Consider the following 22,977-nt stretch of genomic DNA (forward strand, 5'->3'; position numbering starts at 1 on the left):
TATAAGGATGAACGCCTGTGTTTGGATATCCCAGAAGTTACAAGGACACCAACACAACTCAAGCAGCCTTCATAGGAAGATATATGAAGAGAGACATGGAATCTTAATCATTGATTCTTCCAAAATTTTGCAAACAGTTGGCACTAGATGTCCCAATTGCGTCGAGTGCATCACTCATGTCAAGTGCATCGCTCATGGAAGTCCCTCCCCCCATCCATCTTACCTTTTGGCTTCGTCATTCATAGCTCTTATAACCTAGCAGCTGAGAGCTGGGACTGCAGACAATCAGCTTCTTCCTGAAGAAACCGTAAGTGTGGATTTCAAATACTGTGACAACACAACAAGAAGAGTATATTTCATGGGCTGAGAGTGTAATTTGCTTTCTCATAAAATTTACTTATGCCTTTGGGCCACGTCATAACTGGTCTAATGTAGACTCCTTCCTTATTTAAATAGACTTCTAATGGGTTTACTAGGTACCCCAAGCTTTTCTCAAGCATCCTTCTTTTAAAAGTTTTATCCAGACAAAGCAGGGAGTTAATGACCCTCACTGTTTTCCACCCCATAACATTTTCACCCAGTGTCTTAGACCTCACACACTGAAATGGCACATTTCATCTTCTCTCCCTGAAGACCTGCAGTTCTGAACATTCACTCCCATGCTTGCACATGAGCCTACAGGAACTTCGGGAACCCAATATTTAAATAATGGTGCCATCAGGTAGCCCTTCTTCTGAACACATATTCCTTCATCATAGCCTAGGGCCTCTCCCACCCAGCCCTGACACTATTCAGCCTTGTCCTAATAAGGACAATGGAGCTGGTGATCAGGACAAGCAAAGATGGTGACCTTGCTGGAACCATGGAACCAGATACCTTTTACTCCAGCCTTTGGCTCTGATCTGTCTCCATGCTGTGGAGAATGTACTCCAGCCAACACAAGATACTTAGCCTCTACCCACTGACTATTAAATCAGATTCCAAGTCTTTTATACAGTTTAAGTATGAAAGCCTTAAAAAAAAAAAAAAAGGAATTATGCCTCACTTGGCTTCCTCTAACAATACATGACCTAGCATAGCAGAGAAACTAATTGTATATTGATTACATTCTCAACACAGGACTGGATCATAATGACACTCTAGAACTCAAGTATGCAAAAACATTTAAAGGTTATCAGAAATTTTAAAACATGAGTTTAACATTTTTCAAAAATAATGTTCCACCTAGATCCATATCAAGGTTGCTTATATTTGTTGCCACATAGAATATATATTATTAATCACATGGAGATGTGGAGTCATAATATATATAACAGAATTGATATAGTCTATGCATTACAAGCTAAAATGTTTTAATCCTTTCTCACTCATAATGTCCAAGTACAAAATAATTTATCCCCTTAGCAAAAAGAAAATATCCTGGCACCAATAAGATAACAGAATTAAGATTTGCCCAGGACTTCCCTGGCGGTCCAGTGGTTAAGACTCCACGCTTCCAGTGCAGCGGGCACGGGTTCAATCCCTGATCAGGGAACTAAGATTCCACGTGCTGCGTGGCAAGGCCAAAGAATTAAAAAAAAAAAATTTGCCCAATATGAACCAAAATCCCTGAACATTAAAAGCCTAGATTCTCTGACTCTTACCTAAATACTCACAGCTCCCCATTCTCCCATTCATGAGTTGTTCCTGCCCACACTTATAGGAAAGAAAGGACACCATGACTGAGAGTCCAATATGCAGAGGGAAAGTTCTGCAAAGAACAATTGGGGTGCTGTTACCAGATGGAGGATAGTGGACAAAACCAAAAATATTCATTACATTCTACCCCTTGACTCTTTAACTCATATGCACTGTTTTCCATTCATAAACTTTTTAAGGCTTATGATTAAAATAGCCAAAAGCATTTAACACAACCCAAAAAGAGACCATCGGAAGTCCCGTTCACTACCTCAACTACCTTCAGAGCTAGGGTTTTACAGGAAAAGTCCCTTCTCTTTTAGCACTACCTGAATCCTGCCCGGAAGTTCTGCAACCAGTGTATCTAATGGCAAGTTTCAACATCAATCAACATATCTTAAATAAAACAGTAAGTAAAATGGAAAAGAGGGAAGTTCATTTAATTCTATAATACAAGCAAGGAAAAATAGGTAGCATATTTGTGCTGTATCTTATAAGGCTGTAACTTGTTTTAAAAACATTCCTCCTTCAAATATTGTACATTCCATATTGCCCCACCTTTGGCCAGAACCTCTGTTTAACTGGGCTCTTTACACATTGGGTAACCCAAAGTAACATTCTAGACAGAAGAAATATGAGCTCATGGTGGGACTTCCTGGGCAGTTTTTAGTCTTTCCATCTTTCAGGCTTTCATGCTTTCTAACTTCCATGAACCTTTACCACCTCAGATGATGTACAATACATGCTCTAGGGCTTCAGAGTCCCTTCGGTGAAGCGTTAACCATATCCCCCCTGATAGTCAGGCTCATTCACTTTAGATAAAAATATAATCCTCCTTTTCCTGCTTTACCAGGTGAAAGAGAATTCCAATTGAGCCCATAAATGTGGGTTAAGGAAGCTGTGACACCACAGAAAAAAGAGGCTTAGCCGGAAATGAAATATAACTGCAATGAAATTGCCTGGTCCGATACAAAGTCCTTCCCTCTAATGGAATGCTACTGGGTACATGAGTGTCTCAAGCATTTCTCAAGAACCTTCAATTGTTAGTTTTCTACTAGACAGAACAGAAAATGCAATGGAAAAAAATAAAGGAAATTTAATGACCCTCATTATTTTCTGCCTCACACCTCTTTCATCTAAAATTTTGTGCTGTGTGCTTTCCACTGAAATGGAACATCTCACTTTCTTCCCCCAGAGACATGCAGTGCAGGACTTTCACTGCACGTGATAACAGAGATACTTCATGCAAAACACCAAGGTTTCCAGCATCCTGGGAGATATTTATTCAATTCATTATAGCCTAGACCCTCTCCCATTCAGTTTTCCTTCTCCTTATTGGGAGCTGGGCTAGTTAGTAAGTTAAACAAAAATGTTGACACTGTTGGAACCATGGAGCAAGGCACCTCCAGACTCCTGGCCCAACAGTGAGGAACAGACATCAAGAGTTTAGCTTCTACTAGGTAGATCTTAAATATTCTCACAACACACACACACACACACACACACAAATGGTAATTATATGAGGTGATGGATATGTTACTTTGCTATCACTTCACAGTGTATACGTATATCAAAACATCATGTTGCACACCTTAAATATGATTTTTATTTATCAACTGTACTTCAATAAAGCTGGGGGGGGGCAGGCCTGACTAGTCACCTCATGTTTCTACATTGCAAGCTTTTTATCTTCTGTGAAACTGTACGGCTTAAAACAGTGGTATTATGCCATTCGGTGTTTGCTTCACTTACCCTATTGTGATACATTAACCCTACTTTCTTCTGATATGGTCAACTGAATAAAATTGAGGATCCAGAAATAAATTCTTACATTTCTGATCAATTGATTTCCAACAAAGGGGCCAAGATAATTCAATGGGGAGCTCAGTTTTTCAACACGTGGTGCTGGGACGACAGAATATACACATGCAAAAGAGTAAAATTGGACCTCTACCTCACATCATATACAATAACTAACACAAAATGGATCAAAGACCTAAATGTAAGAGCCAAAACTATAAAACTCTTAGAAGAAAACACACAGAGGCAAATCTTTGTCACCTTGGGTTAGGCAATGGTTTGTTAGAATGACACTAAAAGTACAAGTGACAAAAGAAAAAATAGATACATTGGTCTTCATCAAATTTTTAAAAATTGTGCTTTAAAGGGCACTATCAAGAAAGTGGAGGGAATTCCCTAGAGGTCCGGTGGTTACAATTCCACGCTTCCACTGCAGGGGGCATGGGTTAGATGCCTGGTTGGGGAACTAAGATCCCGCAAGCCCTGTAATCAGCCAAAAAAAAAAAAAAGTTTTATTCATAATTGCCAAAAAATGGAAATAAACCAGATGTCCATCAGTTGATGAATGGGTAAACAAAATGTGCTATATTCATACAATGGAATATTATTTAGCAATAAAAAGGAATGAAGTACTGATACATGCTACAACATGGATGAACCTTAAAAATATTATGTTAAGATGGGGCACAGAGACGCTTCTGGAAGAAATATCACAATGACTGCCCAAGGAGAACCCCAAGTTCAGTTCAAACTTATACTGGTTGGTGATGGTGTTATTGGAAAAACTATTTTCATGAAGCATCATTTGCCTGGTAAATTTGAAAAGAAGTATGTAGCTACCTTGGGTGTTGAGGTCCATCCCCTTGTGTCCCACACCAGCAGATGACCTATTAACTTCAATGTATGGTCAGTTTGTCAGAAGAAATTTGGTGGACTGAGAGATGGCTATTATACCTAAGCCCAGTGTGCATTATAATGTTGGATGTAACATCAAGAGCTACTTACAAGAATGTGCTTAACTGTAATGGAGATCTCGTAGGAGTAAAACACCCCCACTGTGCTGTGTGGCAACAAAGTGGATGATAAGGACAGGAAAGGTAAGACAAAATTGTCTTCCGCTAAAAAAGAATCTTCAGGGACTTCAGTGCAGTGGTTAAGAATCTGCCTGCCAATGCAGGGGACACGGGTTCGAGCCCTGGTCCAGGAAGATCCCACATGCCCCAGAGCAACTAAGCCCATGCACCACAACTACTGAGCCTGCGCTCTAGAGCCCGCCAGCCACAACTACTGAGCCCACGTGCCGCAACTACTGAAGCCCACGCGCTTAGAGCCCGTGCTCCGCAGCAAGAGAAGCCACCACAATGAGAGGCCTGCACACCGCAACAAAGAGTAGCCCACTGCTCGCTGCAACTAGAGAAAGCCTGCGCGCAGCAGCAAAGACCCAATGCAGCCAAATAAATAAATTAATATTTTTTAAAAAAAAGAAATTTCAGTACTATGAAATTTCTGTCCTAAGTAAATTCAACTTTGAAAAGCCCTTCCTCTGGCTGGCTAGAAAATTAATTAGAGACCCTAACTTGGAGTTTGTGGCATGCCTACTCTTGCCCTACCAGACTGTCATGCACCTGGCTTTGGCTGCGTAACATAAGCATGACTGAGAGGTTGCTCAGACAACTGTTCACCCAAATGAGGATGACGACCTGTGAGAAAATGAGTCTGGAGAACAAGGTCAGAAGTCTAGTTTTACAGGCAACTGTCCTGTGATGTCAGTGGTGCAGCATGTTTGCCACTTTATTATTATATAAGTTGAGCAGGATGTGTGCTTAACCTTTGGGGTGCTGAAGGAGAAGAACAGGCTTCAGAGTGAATGTGGCAGTTTTAAAAATACCTTCTTTTGGGCTTCCCTTGTGGCACAGTGGTTGAAAGTCCGCCTGCAGATGCAGGGGACACGGGTTCGTGCCCCGGTCCAGAAAGATCCCACATGCTGCTCTGTGGCTGGGCCTGTGAGCCGCGTATCCGGAGCCTGTGCTCCGCAACGGGAGAGGCCACAGCAGTTAGAGGCCCGCGTACCGCAAAAAACCCCACAAACCTTCTTTTTTTGGGGGGCCTGCATATTTAGCTGTTTTAGAGTGCAGCTGTTTATTCCTTTAGTGTCTAATAGAAGATTGCTACTATCACATCACAATATTCAGTGGTGAAATCTTGTTACTGGCATTCCTCCCTTTCGTTTAGAATCAGAATAAAGTTTTATTTCAAATATCTTTTTTAAAAAAGAAAGAGAGAGAGAGAGAGAAAGGGAAAGGAAAGATTAAGTGAAAGGATCCAGACACAAAAGGCCCTAAATTGTATGATTCCATTTATGTGAAATATACAGACAAGGCAAATTTATAGTGACAGAAAGTAGATTAGTGGTTGCCAGGGGCTAGGGCAATGGGAGAATGGTGTATGAGTTTTCTTTCTGGGGTGGTGAAAATGTTCGGGAATTAAATAGTGGTGATGGTTGCATAATTTGTGACTGTGCTAAAAACTATTACATTTGTGAGTATGTAAATTATATCTCAATTTTTTAAAAACAGTGTGGTAGTTGTACAGGAATGAAAACAGTCATAGATAAATGAGATAGAAAATCCAGAAAGTGATCCAAGTATAATTGAGAAAATGATGAAGTAGCATTTCAAATCAAGGGAAATTTTATATATCCTTCAATAAATGATCAGACAATTTGCTGTTCATTTGATACGGTAGTCAAATTAGATCCCTACTCCACACATTTATACAAAAATAAATATCAAATATATTAAGGTTGTAAATGTAAAAAAAATAAAATGATAAACTAATAGAAGAAAATATATGAAAACATTTTTCTAAATTTGGAGTGATAGAGGACTTTCCAAGACAGAAAACTCAGAAGCCCCTATGTTTGTTTGTGTGTTCATATATTTATGAATGACAGATTTCATCATATAACTCTATGTATATAATTATATAAACATTAAAAGTACACAATTGAAGAAACCACAACAGGAGGAGAGGGCAAATAATACCCCGGGAGAAAATACTTACAGCAAATTGAGACTCATAATTTATAAAGTACTCTCATAAATCAGTAAGAAAAAAGACCAAGATAAAAATAACCGAAGTGTAAAAAGAGGCAAGGCAATTCACAAACTCAAAATGTCAATAACCATGCTAAAATAATCTCATCCCCACTAGTAGTCAGGGAAATATAAGTTAATGGTCTGCCATTTTTCACCCTTTAAATTTACAGATAAATGAGCGTTGGCAAAGCTGTGATGAACTGGGTAATATCTGCTGAATTTTATAATGTATATAATACATGCTTTTGACCCCGAAGCTCACCTCTAAAACTTTGTCATAGAAATAATTGTACATAAAGATCCACGTTCGAGAATATTCACTACAGCATTATTTGCAATTATCTATCAAAAACAATCTACTATGTTCATAGCAGCACTATTCACAATAGCCAAGACATGGAAACAACCTAAATGTCCACTGACAGATGAATGGATAAAGAAGATGTGGTACATATATAGAATGGAATACTACTCGGCCATAAAAAAGAATGAAATAATGCCATTGGCAGCAACATGGATGAACCCAGAGATTATCATACTAAGAGAAGTAAGTCAGAAAGAGAAAGACAGGACTTCCCTGGTGGTCCAGTAGTTAAGACTCCATGCTCCCAATGCAGGGGGCATGAGTTCAATCCCTGGTCAGGGGAAGATCCCGCATGCTGCGTGGCACGGTCAAAAAAAAAGAGATAGAGAGAGACAAATAACATATGATATCACTTATATGTGGAATCTATTAATAAAACAAGACAAATGAACATATCTACAAAATAGAAACAGACTCACAGGCATAAAGAACAGACCTGTGGTTGGGGGGGGCGGGGGGGGGAGGGAAGGACTGGGAATTTGGGATTAGCAGATGCAAACTTATATATAGGATGGGTAAACAACAAGGTCCTACTGTATAGCAGAGGGAACTATATTCAACATCCCGTGATAAACCATAATGGAAAAGAATATGAGGGAATTCCCTGGTGGTCCAGTGGTTAAGAATCCGCCTTCCAATATAGGGGGCACGGGTTCGATCCCTGGTCAGGGAACTAAGATCCCACAAGCCACGAGGTGTGGCCAAAAATAATAATAATAAATAAATAAAGGAAAATAATTTTAACTGGGAGAACTCTAAAAATGGAAAGATATAAGCTCCATATCAAATGGATCAATGCAGAACAGAAGAACCTTAACACTGAAACCAAGTACACTCTATATAAAGAAAAATCAATAGCAATCTTATCTGCAAGCCCAAGAAGGGTTGCAAAAAGATAGAGGCTTTGTCACCTAAAACACTTATTGGCTTCACTGAAATAAAATTGAAAATAAAAGCCTTTGAAACCACTTGGCAAAGATGATGGGAAACAGCAAAAGCCTTGTTAAATATAAAAAAATTAATAGTTAGGGAAACAGAATACTTTAACAATTAAAAATCAGTCTCTCTATGACATACTGTTGAATGACAAATGCCAATATCACAGAACCACAGGCACTTCCCCTGATTGCTACCCATATTAACACTTGTGACGGTTATCTATGGGCCAGGAAATCTTCCTCTTTGTTTGGATATCTCAACAATGATTATGCAGTTTTTTCAAAAGATAATAAACTGGAAAAGGAAGAGATGAAGGAAGGGGAAGGGGGAGGGGGAGGAGAAAAGGAATAACAAAAAAGACTCATGGCCCCAAGCATATAAACAGCTCTGAACATATGGGAAAGCCAAAGGAGAAAAACAAGAGGATAGTAAAGGCTGGATGAACATTTCAGATTACTGAATTAGGATGGGATTTCCCTGGCAGTCCAGTGGTTAAGACTCCATGCTTCCACTGCAGGGGGGCAGGGGTTTGATCCCTGGTCAGGGAACTAAAATCTGGCTTGCTGCACTGCACAGCCAAAAAAAAAAAAAAAAAGAAAAGAAAAGTTTATTGAATTGGGCTCACAGATCCTTGTAGCTGAGAGGGACTTTTGATGCTGAAAACTTGGCCTCTGCGCACTGATGCCAAATGGAATCTTGGAAACAGAGTTTTGGGTGAAGTAGAAAAGAATAGTTTTATTGTTTTGCCAGGCAAACGATAGGGGAGGGGAATTTGGTGGAGTGAGTTGCTGATAAGGATCAGGGTGTGTGCAGGGCCTGTTTAATCTGGCCTCAGGCGGTCTCCTGATGAGCTTTTGTGGTTCTCCAGGTTATCAAACTATGACCTTCTCTCTGAAATGAAGAATGCCTCATCAAGTAGTTTATCTTCCATTTGTTGGGGGGTTTAATTCTGCAGAAGAGCTCTAAGATATTGTTATGTGTGTCCCTTGAGGCAGAACTGGGAACCTGCCCCAAGGCTGCACTACTGTTTCTGGGCTGCTCCTCCCTTGTCTCTGCATCCCCTCCCTTCCCTGATTAGCAACTGTTAGAATCTGCCCTTTGGGACTCAGGGAAGGTCATGGAGGCTGAAGCCTATTACCAAGAAATGGGGGGACACAGAAAGGCTTCCATGCCCAGAAGCCCCACAGGGTTCTGCTCGGTTTCATTTTCACAAACTTCTAATTCAGAGATCCCCAAACCAGATCACCTACTAGAATCCCCTGAGGAGCACTTTTAAAATAACTACTAATAAATAAACAAGCAGCTTCTTTGGCCTGCCCTAGTTTTGACCTACTGAATCAAAATATCTGGGATGGGGGATCTCCCTGGTGGCGCACTGGGTAAGAATCTGCCTGCCAATACAGGGGACAAGGGTTCGAGCCCTGGTCCGGGAAGATCCCACATGCCCCGGAGCAACTAAGCCCACGAACCACACCCCCTAGAGCCGGTGCTCCAGGACAAGAAAAGCCACCGCAATGAGAAGACTGTGCACAGCAACAAAGACCCAACACAGCCATAAATAAATAAATTTATATATATATATATATATATATATATATATATATATATATATATGGGATGGGATTTGGAAATCTGTACATTAAAAAGCCCACTTGAGTACCGATGACCACTGAACCAGGCCAGGGTTAGGGGAACCGACCCTCCACACAGTAGAAAATTTGAGTATAACTTATAGGCAGCCCTCCCTATACGAAGCTCCTCTGGATCCACAGTCCCACATCCTCTGATTCAACCAACCAGCACTGCAGTGTTTACTATTGGAAAAAATCCACCCTTAAGTGGACCCACACAGTTCAAAACCATGTTGTTCACGGGTAAACTGTAATTCTATTCTAAAACCAGACCTGACAACCACTAACGGGCTTTCTGTCTCCATGGACTTGCCTATTCTAGATATTTTGTTTGAATGTGGCCTTTTGTGTCTGGCTTCTTTCACTTACTATGATGTTTTCCAGGCTCATCCAGGCTGTAGCATATGTCAGTACTTCATTCCTTTTAAGGCCAAATAATATTCCATTGGGTGGATATGCTCTATTTTGTTTATCCATTTATCCCCTGATGGACATTTGGGTTGCTTCCAGCTTTTGGCAATTGTAAATAGCGTATCAATGAGCATTCATGTGCAAGTTTTTGTTTAAACGCCTGTTTTCAATTCCTTTAGGTATATGCCTGAGAATGGAGTTGCTGGGTCATAGGTAATTCTATATTTCACTTTTTGAGTAAACACCAAACTTTTTCCTTTTTTAATGTGGCTACTAGAAAATTTGAAATGCAAATGTGGCTTGCAATATATTTCTATTGGAGAGTGCTGCTCTAGATATTTCTTTCTGCCTAAGAATTCTAACTGGTACTAAGCTCTCATATATGTATACACCCCCTTCCTCCAAACAGGATTTGAGGAACTTAATGCTATAAAACAGATTCCATAAAACTGAAAAATCATTGAACCGAGAGTAAAAAAAAAAAAAAAGTCAGAGACAATAAAAGAGGGTAGAGAAACTGAGTAACAATAGCTAACATTCATTGGGTGTGCATTTTGTGTCAGGCTCTGTGCTAAGTGCTTACTTTATATATTGACTCTTCCCAGAAATCTTGTGAGGTGGGCAAAGTGATAATGTTATTATCCTCATTCATTTTGCATAAAGATAATAAGCAACAAAGAGTCTAAATTCAAACCCAGCCCTGGCTCCAAAACCCAGGCTCTTGGGTAGGATGAATTGGGAGATAGGGATTGACATATATACACTATTGATACTATGTATAAAATAGATAACTAATGAGAACCTACTGCCTACCACAGGGAACTCTACTCAATGCTCTGTGGTGACCTACATGGGAAGGAAATCCAAAAGAGGGGATATATGTATACGTATAGCTGATTCACTTTGCTGTACAGTAGAAACTAATACAACATCATAAAGTAACTCTATTCCAATTAAAAAAAAACAAAAAACAAGCTCTTGGCTTCCTGGTAGCCAAAATGAAATATCATCTCTCGATAGCAACATAAGAGATGTCCAATAAATTATTTCCCATTCTCATAACAGCTTATCATGAGAGGGAAACTCCTGATCTTGAGCTCCACAAGGAATTTGCCCTGTGACTTTGGTACAAGAAACATTGATACAACATAATGGATAATGTCCCCAAGATAAACGTTACCAAAAGTGCAGAAGCATTCCACATCATATGAAAAGGAAGGCCATAATGTTAGGTCTTGCTTTATTACATGTAATTCAGTAGGGATCTGAAGTATAGACCCAGCTATGTAACTTTTTCTCAAAGTGGATTGAAAAAGCTGGGACGAGCTCAGAATAACGTTTCTCTTGCCTGGAAATGGTCTATGACGACCTCTGCTGCCCTCTGGTGGCTCTGAGCATAAAAGCACCAACAAGGAATTCCTTCCACTCAAAACTCCCAGCCCTCAAAGCGCAGCTAAGCCTGGGGTCCCAGAGGAGGAGCATCTGAGCCCCACTACCACTCCAAATAGGTCTTGATCCCTCACCGAGCACCCTACACCTCATGTTCAGTGTCTGGATGAGACACCCTCACAAACTCCATTTCATTTCTTAACAGGAAGAGCTAAATCGGACTCCATGTTCGATCTGTTTCTTTGACTTTAACCTTTGCTTTGCGTTTTGTTACTATAATCAGACATAATGGCCTGCCTCAGGGAACCCTGTCCACCTGTGGATGGCTGCAAGAAAGAAGAAATTAACACATCCCCTCACCAAGGCTGGCCATTCCAGGGGATACTTGCAAAATCTATGGCCTTTTTACTTTACTTCCTCATCTCCTCCCCCTCTCTGTGCTATAAAAGAAACTGGCATCCAAACCCTGATTAAATGATTTATCGGAGACACTAGTCTGCCATCTCCTTGGTCTGCCAGTAGGCTTTGCATTCCTTCCCTCAACACCTTGTCTCCAATTCATTGGCCTGTCATGCAGCTAGCAGAGCAAGCTTGGACTCGGTAACAATTTCCCTGTCCTGAGTGCACTGGTGTCCTGGTCCAGACTGGAGCTGGGGTCTAGCTTGTCGTTGGAAGAAAACAATTTAAGAGCTGTTACCTGATGGTCTGACAGTCAGTATATAAGGACATGATGACAGAGTATAAATGAGGAAGTATGAAAGGGAGAGTATGATGCAGAGTTATCCTTGCCTGTTCTCTTTTTCTTACTTCTCAAACTATCGCAGTGGATCCCAAACCACTAGCCTACCACTACTTTATAGTTAGAGAAAGTAGAATATTAAAATTAGAAGAGGGACTTCCCTGGTGGTCCAGTGGGTAAGACTCTGTGCTCCCAAAGCAGGGGGCCGGGGGTTCGATCCCTGGTCTGGGAACTAGATCCTGCATGCATGCCGCAACTAAGAGTCCACATGCTGCAACTAAGAAGCCCACATGCCGCAACGAAGATACCGCATGCCGCAACTAAGACCCCATGCAGCCAAAATAAATAAATAAGTAAATATTAAAAAAATAATTTAGAAGAATTTTGAGGTCAAACAGACCAAGGTTCAAACTAGCCCTCTGACTTACTCTGGGACTTCGGGCAAGTTACTTAAACTTTCTGACTCTCCAGAAAGAGAAAGACAAATACCATATGATATCACTTACATGTGGAATCTAAAATACGACACAAACGAACATATCTACGAAACAGAAATAGACTCACAGGCAGAGAGAACAGGCTTGTGGTTGCCAAGGGGGAGGAAGGTGAGGGAGGGTTGGATTGGGAGTTTGGGGTTAGCAGATGTAAACAATTATATAGAGAATGGATAAACAACAAGGTCCTACTGTACAGCACAGGGAACTATATTCAATATCCTGTGATAAACCATAATGGAAAAGAATATGAAAAAGAATGTGTGTATATGTATACCTGAATCACTTTGCTGTACAGTAGAAATTAACACAACATTGTAAATTAACTATACTTCAATAAAATAAAAAATTTTTAATAAAAAAATAAACTTCTGACTCAGTTTCTTCATCTGAAAAACATGGGACTTCTCAAGGCCACTATGAGGATTAAATGAGATTGTGCATGGAGAGTTCTTAGCTTGGCACCTGGGACATAGTGTTCAAAAAGTGTTCCCTGTGAACTCCTTTGGGGGTTTCTTCATTCTTTACTGATGCTTGTGAATCTAAATGAGGCTGCCCTTCTCTGCACTGATCTCTTTGACAAGAGGGCCCCTTGCCTCGGGCATGGGTTGAGCCTCCTGCCCCTCTCATCCCACGTGCACCATTCCCCAATTACACTGTGCCCCACCAGACAGCAGTGAGATCCAGGAGGACGACAGGGAGAGGATGCGGGGGTTCATGGTGCTGTCAGGGCTCAGCGCACCTGTGGGGCTAGGGACTTCTACCACCAGATGGTCAGGAAAGGGATGGAGAAGGGATGACTTGCAAGACTCACTGTCTCTGGTCAAAGAACAGGTCTTGGTCAACCCATACTTGAAGACTGGCAAGTGTCAGAACCTCAGAAAATCCTGCCCAGGGCAAGGATTTATTAGAGGAGGTCATCGCGAGGACGTGACCGCTGGTTGCCCCGTGCATGGGACCCGGGCAATCGGAGGCTCCTCACCCCCTCCCCCGTGCTTGGAATGTACCTTCTGCCCACTGTTCCCACAGTGGGAGGTGTTCCAAGGATGCAGCCTTAAGAGAAGGATGCTGTTGAAACCATCTGCACGGTGTACACGGCTGAACCAGGCTAAGGCCTCCCTGTAAACTTTTAAGCTTCTGGGTGCAGAGATTGGCTGGTCTTGAGCCCGCCCCCAAACAAACACGTAAGTTCCCTTGCTGGTTAAAACTGCCACCTACCGGGGCTTCCCTGGTGGTGCAGTGGTTGAGAGTCCGCCTGCCAATGCAGGGGACACTGGTTCGTGCCCCAGTCCGGGAAGATCCCACGTGCCGCGGAGCGGCTGGGCCCGTGAGCCATGGCCGCTGAGCCTGCGCGTCAGCAGCCTGCGCGACGGGAGGGGCCACAACAGTGAGAGGCCCGCGTACCGCAAAAAAAAACAAAACAACAACAAAACCCTGCCACCTACCAATCCGGAGTGGTCTGCCTCTTTCTTCTCTCTCTCTCTGCCCTCTGTGTGCCCTCCAGAGTAAGGGGCTGGTTTCAAATTTCACCCAGGAAGTTCCCAGCAGGAAGCTAGAATTAGGGAGGGGGAGGTGTGTGGCTTTTCTACCAAGTCAGAAGCTAATTTCAGGGTGCAAGTTTAGGGAGTAGGACCAGGGTCCACATAAGACTTACACTCGCAGGAAGGAAAGGTTCTGATGGCTTTTTTGGTTTAAGGTACAACAGTAGGAAAAGCTGCCCAGAAAGGTCTTGGAGGCGCGCAGCGGGGAGGGGTGGGGTGTTGTAGGGTTCGAGACGTGGAATTTGGCCTCCTCTCAGCCCTTGACCTCCAGCTCCAAGTTCAAATTCAGCCTGAACTTCAGCCCTTTCCTCCTCTCTCTCTCTCTCCCCTATCTTCCTCTCTCTCTCAAAAACTTGCTACCTATAGGCAGGTCAGCAGCTCCCATGCGGACAGGATGGGCTGCCCCAGATGAGAAGGAAAGTTCTGGAAGGGACCCCTCTCCCAGTGCTCAGCCTGAGCTGCACCTGGAGCTCACACCTCCCTCTCCAGTCCTGCTCCCCACCCGGCAGAAAATCATCCTACAGGGGCTTCCCTGGTGGCGCAGTGGTTGAGAGTCCGCCTGCCGATGCAGGGGACGCAGGTTCGTGCCCCGGTCCGGGAAGATCCCACATGCCGCGGAGCGGCTGGGCCCGTGACCCATGGCCGCTGAGCCTGCGCGTCTGGAGCCTGTGCTCCGCAACGGGAGAGGCCGCAACAGTGAGAGGCCCGCGTACCACAAAAAAAAAAAAAAAAAAAATCATCCTACAGTATTTTAAGATCCCCGGATTATCTTTCATTGAAAACTCTTCTATATTGATTTTTCCAACTAGATGCATGTATAATATTATTTTGATTGTTTTAATAAACAATAATTAACAAATAAACATTCATTATCAAATAAATAATGATAAGCAAAACAATGGAAGAGGGATTGGCTAAAATGTTCATCAGCCCATCACAGACCCCGGTCCTTCCCAGCTCCCTGCAATGTGAGCCTGGAGGCATGGGTGTCCCTAGGATGCCCATGGGTGTCCCTAGGATGACCACCCCGAGGCTCATGCCAGTAACTCTTTTTCAGATCAGGCAACGCTGTCCTATGTCTCCTCTACTCCAAGAGATGAATCTTCTAAACCAGCAGAAACCAGAATACCACATGCCAGTATGAAAACAGAGGAGGAAAAGGGGGCACAAAAACCCAGCAGTGGTGAGAACTTTTTTTAAAATTTATACTTCACCTTTTTCCATTAAAGTTGGGAATTACAGGGCTTCCCTGGTGGCGCAGTGGCTGAGAGTCCGCCTGCCGATGCAGGGGACACGGGTTTGTGCCCCGGTCCGGGAAGATCCCACATGCCGCGGAGCGGCTAGGCCCGTGAGCCATGGCTGCTGAGCCTGCGCGTCTGGAGCCTGTGCTCCGCGACGGGAGAGGCCACAACAGTGAGAGGCCCACATACCACAAAAAAAAAAAAAAAGTTGGGAATTACAAAAGCATTTCTGCAATATTCAACATGAGCAGGGATACCATTTGTTTTTTCTTGTTACAAAAGCCCTGCCTACTTAGAAATTTCTGTCCGAATTTTAAATTCATATGTCCTTTGACCCAGTATGGTACACACAGTTTATTACCTACCTATCCCAAAAGCATTCCCTCCTTTCTTCTTGCTAATAGAAGCTCGATTATTTTTTTAATTCTCAGCGTTTTTTTTTAAGTTGTGTATTTTATTTTATTTTATTTTATTATTTTTTTGGCTGCATTGGGTCTTCGTTGCTGCAGGTGGGCTTTCTCTCGTTGTGGCGAGTGGGGGCTACTCTTCGTTGCAGTGCACAGGCCTCTCATTGCAGTGGCTTCTCTTGTTGCGGAGCACGGGCGCTAGGCACTCGGGCTTCAGTAACTGCAGCACACAGGCTCAGTAGTTGCAGCATGCAGGCCCTAGAGCACGCGGGCTTCAGTAATTGGGGCACATGGGCCCAGTAGTTGTGCCTCGCGGGCTCTAGAGCACAGGCTCAGTAGTTGTGGCACACGGGCTTAGTTACTCCTCAGCATGTGGGATCTTCCCAGAACAGGGATCAAACCCGCATCCCCTGCATTGACAGGCGGATTCTTAACCACTGTGCCACCAGGGAAGTCCCATCAAATTTTTTTTTTTTTGGAAGTATAGTTGATTTACAAGGTTGTGTTAATTTCTGCTGTACAGCAAAGTGATTCATTTATATATATCTACATTCTTTTTCATATTCTTTTCCATTATGATTTATCACAGGATATTGAATATAGCTCCTTGTGCTATACAGTAGAACCTTGTTGTTTATCCGTTTAGAACCTCGATTTTTATAGCCACGTGGTCACCTGCCTCAGCCTCAGGGATGAAACAGGATTAATTTAAGATCTTAGGTCACTTTCCCATTAGCGTTTGCAGACATTTGCTTTCCAGGCCTTCCTTGCAGCTCCAGCCAATGAGATGACAAGGGAAACCTGGGAAGACTGTGGCTTCTGGGGAAGCCACTCTCCATCAAGAAAAAGAGAGCATGGTTTGCTGTAAAGGTCTTTTCACCACTGCCCTCTACACACAACTTCCTGTTGTGACATCTAGAGCTGCAGCAACCATCCCACACCCATGAGGTGACCGGCACAAGAACAAAAGCCAACACACTGAGGATGATGGAGACGGAAGAAATGACTTTGGCCATCAGTGTTTCGGTCCAGCTGCTGAACCAGCCTCACTGCCTCTCTCCAGACTCTGACGTGAGAAAATTAAATGTCTTTATTGGCTAAGCCACTATTAGTTAGGTTTTCTATTAACTGCAACCCAACAAACTCCTAATGGGATAGACTTGGGAATTACATTCATTCTTTCACTCATTCAACAAATATTTACTGAGAGCTTGTTCTTTGCCAGGCTCTATTTAAGAAACTAGAATTCTACTACTAAGAATTTACCCAGATTTATCTGCAAAAGTAGGCCACGATTTTTATATGTGAAAAAATGTTAATGTCCAACAAGAGGTAACTGGTTAGTTATTTTCATGGAGCTGTATTAAAAGAATGTATGTGATGGCATAAAGGATCTCCAAGATATAGAATATATTTTTTGTCTACATAAAAAATATATATTTTAAAAATTATCTTGGTCCCAAGAACCTAAAGACATCCCTCCCTACAGCAAAGCTACCTGGAGGGGACAAAACACCTGTCTTGGAGCCAAGGGCTGGCCCCCAAGGAAGGTGAGCCAATGTGGGACCATCCAAGCGACTCAAAGAACTAGCCACTCACCCCAGTTCCATTCCCCAACTCACATTCTCCAACAAAAGAAAGGTCAGCAAGTCCAAAAAGAGGTCTGACTGTCCCACTCCTGGACAAGCCTATGGCAAGTCACCCCAGGTTTGGCTTCCATCCTTCTCCCCCCTGGCCACGCCCAACCAGCATCCATTTCCAGTGTTCTCAGAAAGAAGGGATCCCCTATCCTTCCTAAATAAGTCAGTCCCATAATCCCACAGCCATGTTCAGACCCCCTTGCTCTCTTTCCTCATCTTAGCCCTCAAGGAGCACAGACAAGAGGGTCAGCATCAGCCTTTATTGGGGAAAAGAAGCACCACACACCCACTGCCCAAGCCCAGGGCTGGGTTTCCTACGCTCAGGGCAGCAGCAAGAACAGAAACAGAGCAGAGAGGGCAATGACAGTCCCTGGGGGTGTCACAAGCCCCAGGACATCATCCTCTCCTGGCTACCAGGACAAGCCCCCTGGAGTCACCAGAGAAACTCAGGACACATCAGGACAGCTAGGGCACCGGGCTCTCTGCAAGTAGAAGAAACATCAGGTCACAACTGTGCCCTCCTGGCTCCAGCTCCTCAACATGGTTTTTCCCTTCCACCCTGGAGAAGTTTGGCAAAGATTGCTCTCAAAGGCCTTACATGGCTCCCTGCTTCCCAGACAATCCAGTCTAAGCTGGCATTGAAGACTCTTATCATTCATTGACCAACCTTACATTTTCTGTTCAAAAAACAGCCTGTCTGTTCCCTTACGCACCCTCTCACCACCCCCATCCCAGCTCCCCAAACACGTCACATACATTAGCCCCTCTATGCCTTTGCTGACCGTCACCAGACCACGCATGCAGCATGTTCTCTGGGCTCTCCTCCCTTGGTCACATCCTGCCTAGGTTTTAGGGCCCAGACCAAACCCTACTTCTAGGAGAAGGACCTTCCCAAGGAGCCACACTTATTCTCATCACCTATACGCGCATGCTGCCCATACAAGGGTTCTGATCTGTGACAGAGAATCTTTCTCTCCAACTAGACTCTCCAGGGCAAAAACTGTCTTGCCCTTCTGGAGTCCCCACCCAGCACCTAAGCCAGTGCTCTGTACATAGCAGTTAAGGCCATTGTTATTGATAACAATGGGCTGTACTCACCTAATTCAAAATTAGACCTGATGGTCCGGTTGGGGTTCAGGGCCAGCTGGGCTGGCAGGATTGGTGGGACACAGAAACGGCCACAGCCTGACTTGCAGCACTTTTCCCCAGCTGGGCAGTTCTCATCCACCATGCAGCTGACAATGCACAGGCCCGCCAAAAGTTTTGGACAGTCACCACCCCGCCCTGTGGGATAAACAGGCATAGGTATAGAGACAGGAGGGTTGGCTGCAATGACTCCAAGTTCCCATCTGGGACTTAGAGGCTCCAGATGAATCCATCCCTGATTCTAACTAGATCTTAACCAAAGATCTGGCTGGAAAACCTTGAACTTCAAGGATCCGAGCCCCTGCAGGGCCCCAAGAGAGCATCTGGACTAATGATTTCCGAATGGTGTCCCACAGGGAGTTCCCTAGAGGTACCTTGGGACTTGATACCTCTGTGGGTTTGGGGCTGGGGCTGGGTGGGATGCAGAAGGAGCAAGGCTCCCAGAGCACCACCCTCTCCCCCTATGCTTGGGCTTCCTACTAACACCCACTGCCTTCCTCTAGTTCTTTCAATGCCAACATGGGCCCCTTGGTCCTTGGAGGAGGGTTGCTTTGGGTTGAAGGGCTAGGAGGACTGGAAAGATGAGAACTCTGACTCCTCCCACGAAGAGAAAGAGAAGAAGGCCACAGATGGCTCCCTCCCAAGCCAACCCTGGGACCCCAGGAGCACTCAAGCCTTCCCCAAAGAGCCAACATACCTCCCTTAATGCCTCCATGGCAGGCACGGCCACAGCCGGTGCTGCAGCACTTATGTCCCTGAGGACAGGATGCGTCCCCATCACACAGCTCTTCACACGGAAGGGGGTCGGCAGGACATTCACCGCCAAACTCTGCCATGAAATCAGAGCATTGGGGCCCAGAGGTGTTCAAGCCCAGTGTATCCAGTTATTTTTATTGGGACTCTGAGTACAAAATACATTTTCCATTGAGTCCCGTGTGTATTTTATACCTATTTATGTGTAAAATGTACATATTTATGTGCATACATGTATATGCAATGCTATACTTTATATTCTATTTCTTTTTTTTTTTTAATGCTGACCACAAAATACTAAATAGCTATCCAGACTCACAGACTGAAAAGCACTGTTGAGGTCTAACACGTTGTGGCAAATGCATTAGCTGCCACCCCCATATTCATCCTCCCTCCTTGCTTACTGTGGTCGACATCAGCACTGCTGGCTGCTGGAGTACGTGCTCTTGGGTAGCCCCCTCCCATACTGTCTCTGGGCTCGACTGGATGACTTGCTTTGACCAACAGGACACCAGCCAAGTATGATGCAAGCAGAGGCTTGAGCAACACTTGCGTACTGGGGCTTGAACACTCCCTCTTGGAAACCAGCCACCGTGCTGCAAAGCACTTGGGCTAGGCTGCGGGATAGTGAGACGCCTCCGGAGAGAGAACCTGGAGGAGGAGAGGCCATCCTGGACATTCCAGCCACCGTGGAACTTGCCAAGGAGCTCCCAGCTGTATGAAGGACCTCAGCTGTGCCACTGGGTATAAGAACTGCCCGGTTAAGCCCAGCCAACCCACAAAGCCACACAACTGTGAGAAAGAATGCACTGTGTTAATGTTGATGACTTCAGGATTGGGGCTTTGGGGAAAAAATAAAAAGAAAGAATGCGCTGCGTTACGTCGCTAAGTTTGGGGATGGTTTGTTAGGTGGCAATAAATAACTGAAGCACTTGTGAATAGAATCCCAGGCTTGTTCTGAGAGGCAGTGAGCCCAGTCAGCTAAAATGATTTGCTTCCCCCATATTCCCTTGTAACTAGGGGTGACCACAAACTAAGATATAAGCTGGGAAAACTTTTGCATTGTTGGTTCAGGGAATACAGCTGTCAAACTGCCCTCTCATTTCCTTCTTCTTCCAGTCCAAAGACAGACAAGGAATCAGAGCAGCCTTCTTGTAACCAGGAGGCACCCAGTATGAAGACAAAGTCAAGAACTGCAAAGGAGAGAGAGAGAAATTGCTTCATCGTGGAGCCACCACACCAGCCCTGGCGCTGACTTCAGGACTTCTTGTTATGTGAGAAAGAAGAATCCCTGTTGGTTTCATTTTCTGCTTCATGTAGCCAAACACATTCTTGATGTGCCCTTTCACAGCCCCTAAGAAGATAATGAAACTCAGAGGAGAGAAGGGGTTGGCCCAGAACTGCAGAGTGAGTCAGCGGCAAAGCAGGACAAAACTCAGCTTCTCGGTTTGCAATGAAGCACTCTTTCTACTACACCATCCTTAAGACATGTGGGCAACAGGCCAGGTCCACGGGGACAGGCACACCCAAGAAGTCACATCCAAACCAAACCCACTCATCATGACTCATTCCTCTCAGTGTTTATTTCAAGTCTTTTAAATGGAGGGGAAAATGACAGGCAATTCAAGCTTTGTAGAAAACCATGACAGGACTGGCCCAGTGCCTCTGAGAACGAACATGTACATACAATTGGACACAGCTGGCTCCGGGGACTCTGACATGATGGAAAAAGCAAGTGTTGGACTCCAAGAGAATACATGCAGCTAAACAATCAAGGTATAATAACCTGGCATCCTAGGATTTTTCGGAATAGCCCCTATTTCAAGTATTTTTTGCCATTGTCCGCTTGTGTCACAACTATGTGTCTTGATACTTTTTATCCAGAAAATATGGTCACTGTAACGACCAGATGTATCTCCCCACACCTTCCCACCCGTCTGACAAACACTAAAATCCATTTAACAAGGAGCAAAGCCTTTTGCCCCACGGTTGAGAAGGCTGGGCATAAAAAAATCTCCCTGGTAGGGAAAAACACAGCAACATAAACTCACCAAGTCATACCGTGTGCCCTAGCGTGGAGGCCTAGAATACCACACTTCCCAGATTTCACCATTTTTCCGGGCCCGGCTCTGAAGTAACCAGTGCCAGGAGCACCCTGCTACCTCTGCCCTCAGCCTCAGGACCAGGCATAGGGACCAAAGCCCTACCCTCTCCCAGGCCAGGCTTCCTTGAGGTCCCTGGGGTTTTGTCAAATACTAGAAGCAATGAAGGGACCCTTGGAAGATAGGCTGAAGCCCTGAGGGTCACAGCACATCCCCTCGGACCAGTGCCCAGCAGAGCCACCTAGTCTAATACCCTATCTGATGCTTGAATCCCTGCCAAACAGTCCCCTACTCTCAGCTTCAACAGCGGGAATTAAGGGGGCTTCAATACCTCCAAGCCAGACTACGCCATCCTTATACTTAAGCTAGACAGCCTTAGGTATAAGGAAGTCCTTCTTTATACTCAACCGAAATCTGTTTCTATCCATTGGTCCTTTTCCTATCCCCAGAGACCTGGCAAAAACATGGCTCATGCCATCTCTTTAGCCATCTTCTGCCTTTCACTGTCTTAGCTTTGCCAGGCTAGGTAAGCTCAGTTCCTCATAACACATGGTTTCCAGTCACCTCACAGGTATCTTAGCAGGAATCAGGATGAGAAGTGGGAATGATAGCCAGAACGGGGATGGTCATCCCTAGCCTCCAGATATGCCCCTATCCCAAGATCCCAAGCTATCACCAGAAAAGTAGAATAAAAAGCTGAAGCCTAGTAAACACTCACACTTAGTCTTTACCGTTGCCCCAGCTCCAACCTTCCACTAGGGAAGAATACCAGCTGCTGGCAGAAAAGTGAAATTTCAAAACTTCTTAAGCCAAGAAGGGCCCTCTGAGCCTTCAAACCTACTCCTCTTCTCTTGTAAATAGACAGACACCCAGAAGGGGGAAGGATTGGCCTGAGGTCAATGGTCGCAGAATTGGGTCCCAAACCCCCAGCTCTGACACTAGGTCCAGTGCCCTTGAACCCACATCATGGTGATCCCCTGCACTCCGCAACGATCACCCAAAACCAAATCACCAAGCACTGCGACTCGGCTCAGTTCTGCCAAAAGACCCAGTGGTAGACAGTTTCAGGGGTTAGGAAAACTTATAAATAAACTAGTGTGTCTGGAACCCCCAAGACCACTCCTAGTTTTGGTGATTCTCTAGGACTCACAGGACTCAGCATACAGTTGTAACCATGGCCATGATTTACGACAGCACAAAAATACAAAGCAAAATCGTCAAAGGGAAGAGGTGCACGAGGTGAAGTCCAGAGGAAGCCAGGCGCAAGCTTCCAACAGTCCTCTCCCAGGGGAGTCACACAGGATGACTTCATTCCTCCAGTATGGAATTGTGACGGTACATGTGAAGTGGTATCTACCAGGGAAGCTCACTGGAGGCTTAGGGTTCTTCCTGGGGTCTGGTCACATGGGTGCTCTCTGCCTAGCTCATACCACTCTTATTAGTTACGGTGGCAGGAACCGTCTCAAAATCCAAATTCCCAGAAGCCCACCAAGGCCAATCTTGTGAGCAGGGCTTTCTGAGAATATCAGTCTTGGGCCTGCTGTGTCAACTCTTAGCTGTACAACCAGCAGTGAGGTTTCAGAAAAAGGGGACCCAAACACACAG

At 44.4% G+C, this 22,977-nt stretch overlaps 1 protein-coding gene and 1 pseudogene across 6 annotated transcripts in view; one reads left to right on the forward strand and one right to left on the reverse strand.

The window, feature by feature from the left end:
- Positions 1-235: 235 nt before the first annotated feature.
- The window catches only part of WFDC3 (WAP four-disulfide core domain 3), a 28,959-nt gene continuing 6,217 nt past the window's right edge, over positions 236-22,977 (reverse strand). For 3 of the 6 annotated variants that reach the window (XM_089896976.1, XM_089896977.1, XM_089896978.1), the window contains 3 exons: positions 19,215-19,346; positions 18,470-18,655; positions 236-327 (listed from right to left, as the gene is read on the reverse strand). In XM_089896976.1, coding sequence (XP_089753102.1) covers positions 236-327; positions 18,470-18,655; positions 19,215-19,346 — 410 coding nt within the window. Of the gene's footprint in view, positions 328-17,617; positions 17,854-18,469; positions 18,656-19,214; positions 19,347-19,674; positions 20,852-22,977 lie in introns of those variants that run through there. The other 3 variants (XM_089896979.1, XM_089896980.1, XM_089896981.1) reach the window with 3 other exon arrangements.
- Positions 4,190-5,693, forward strand: LOC149747506 (GTP-binding nuclear protein Ran-like; annotated as a pseudogene).

Source organism: Delphinapterus leucas, chromosome 15 (genome assembly GCF_059928025.1).
Source record: "Delphinapterus leucas isolate spDelLeu-1000000601 "Yukka" chromosome 15, BTC_Dleu_Yukka2, whole genome shotgun sequence".
In the NCBI taxonomy this organism is placed as follows: domain Eukaryota; kingdom Metazoa; phylum Chordata; class Mammalia; order Artiodactyla; family Monodontidae; genus Delphinapterus; species Delphinapterus leucas.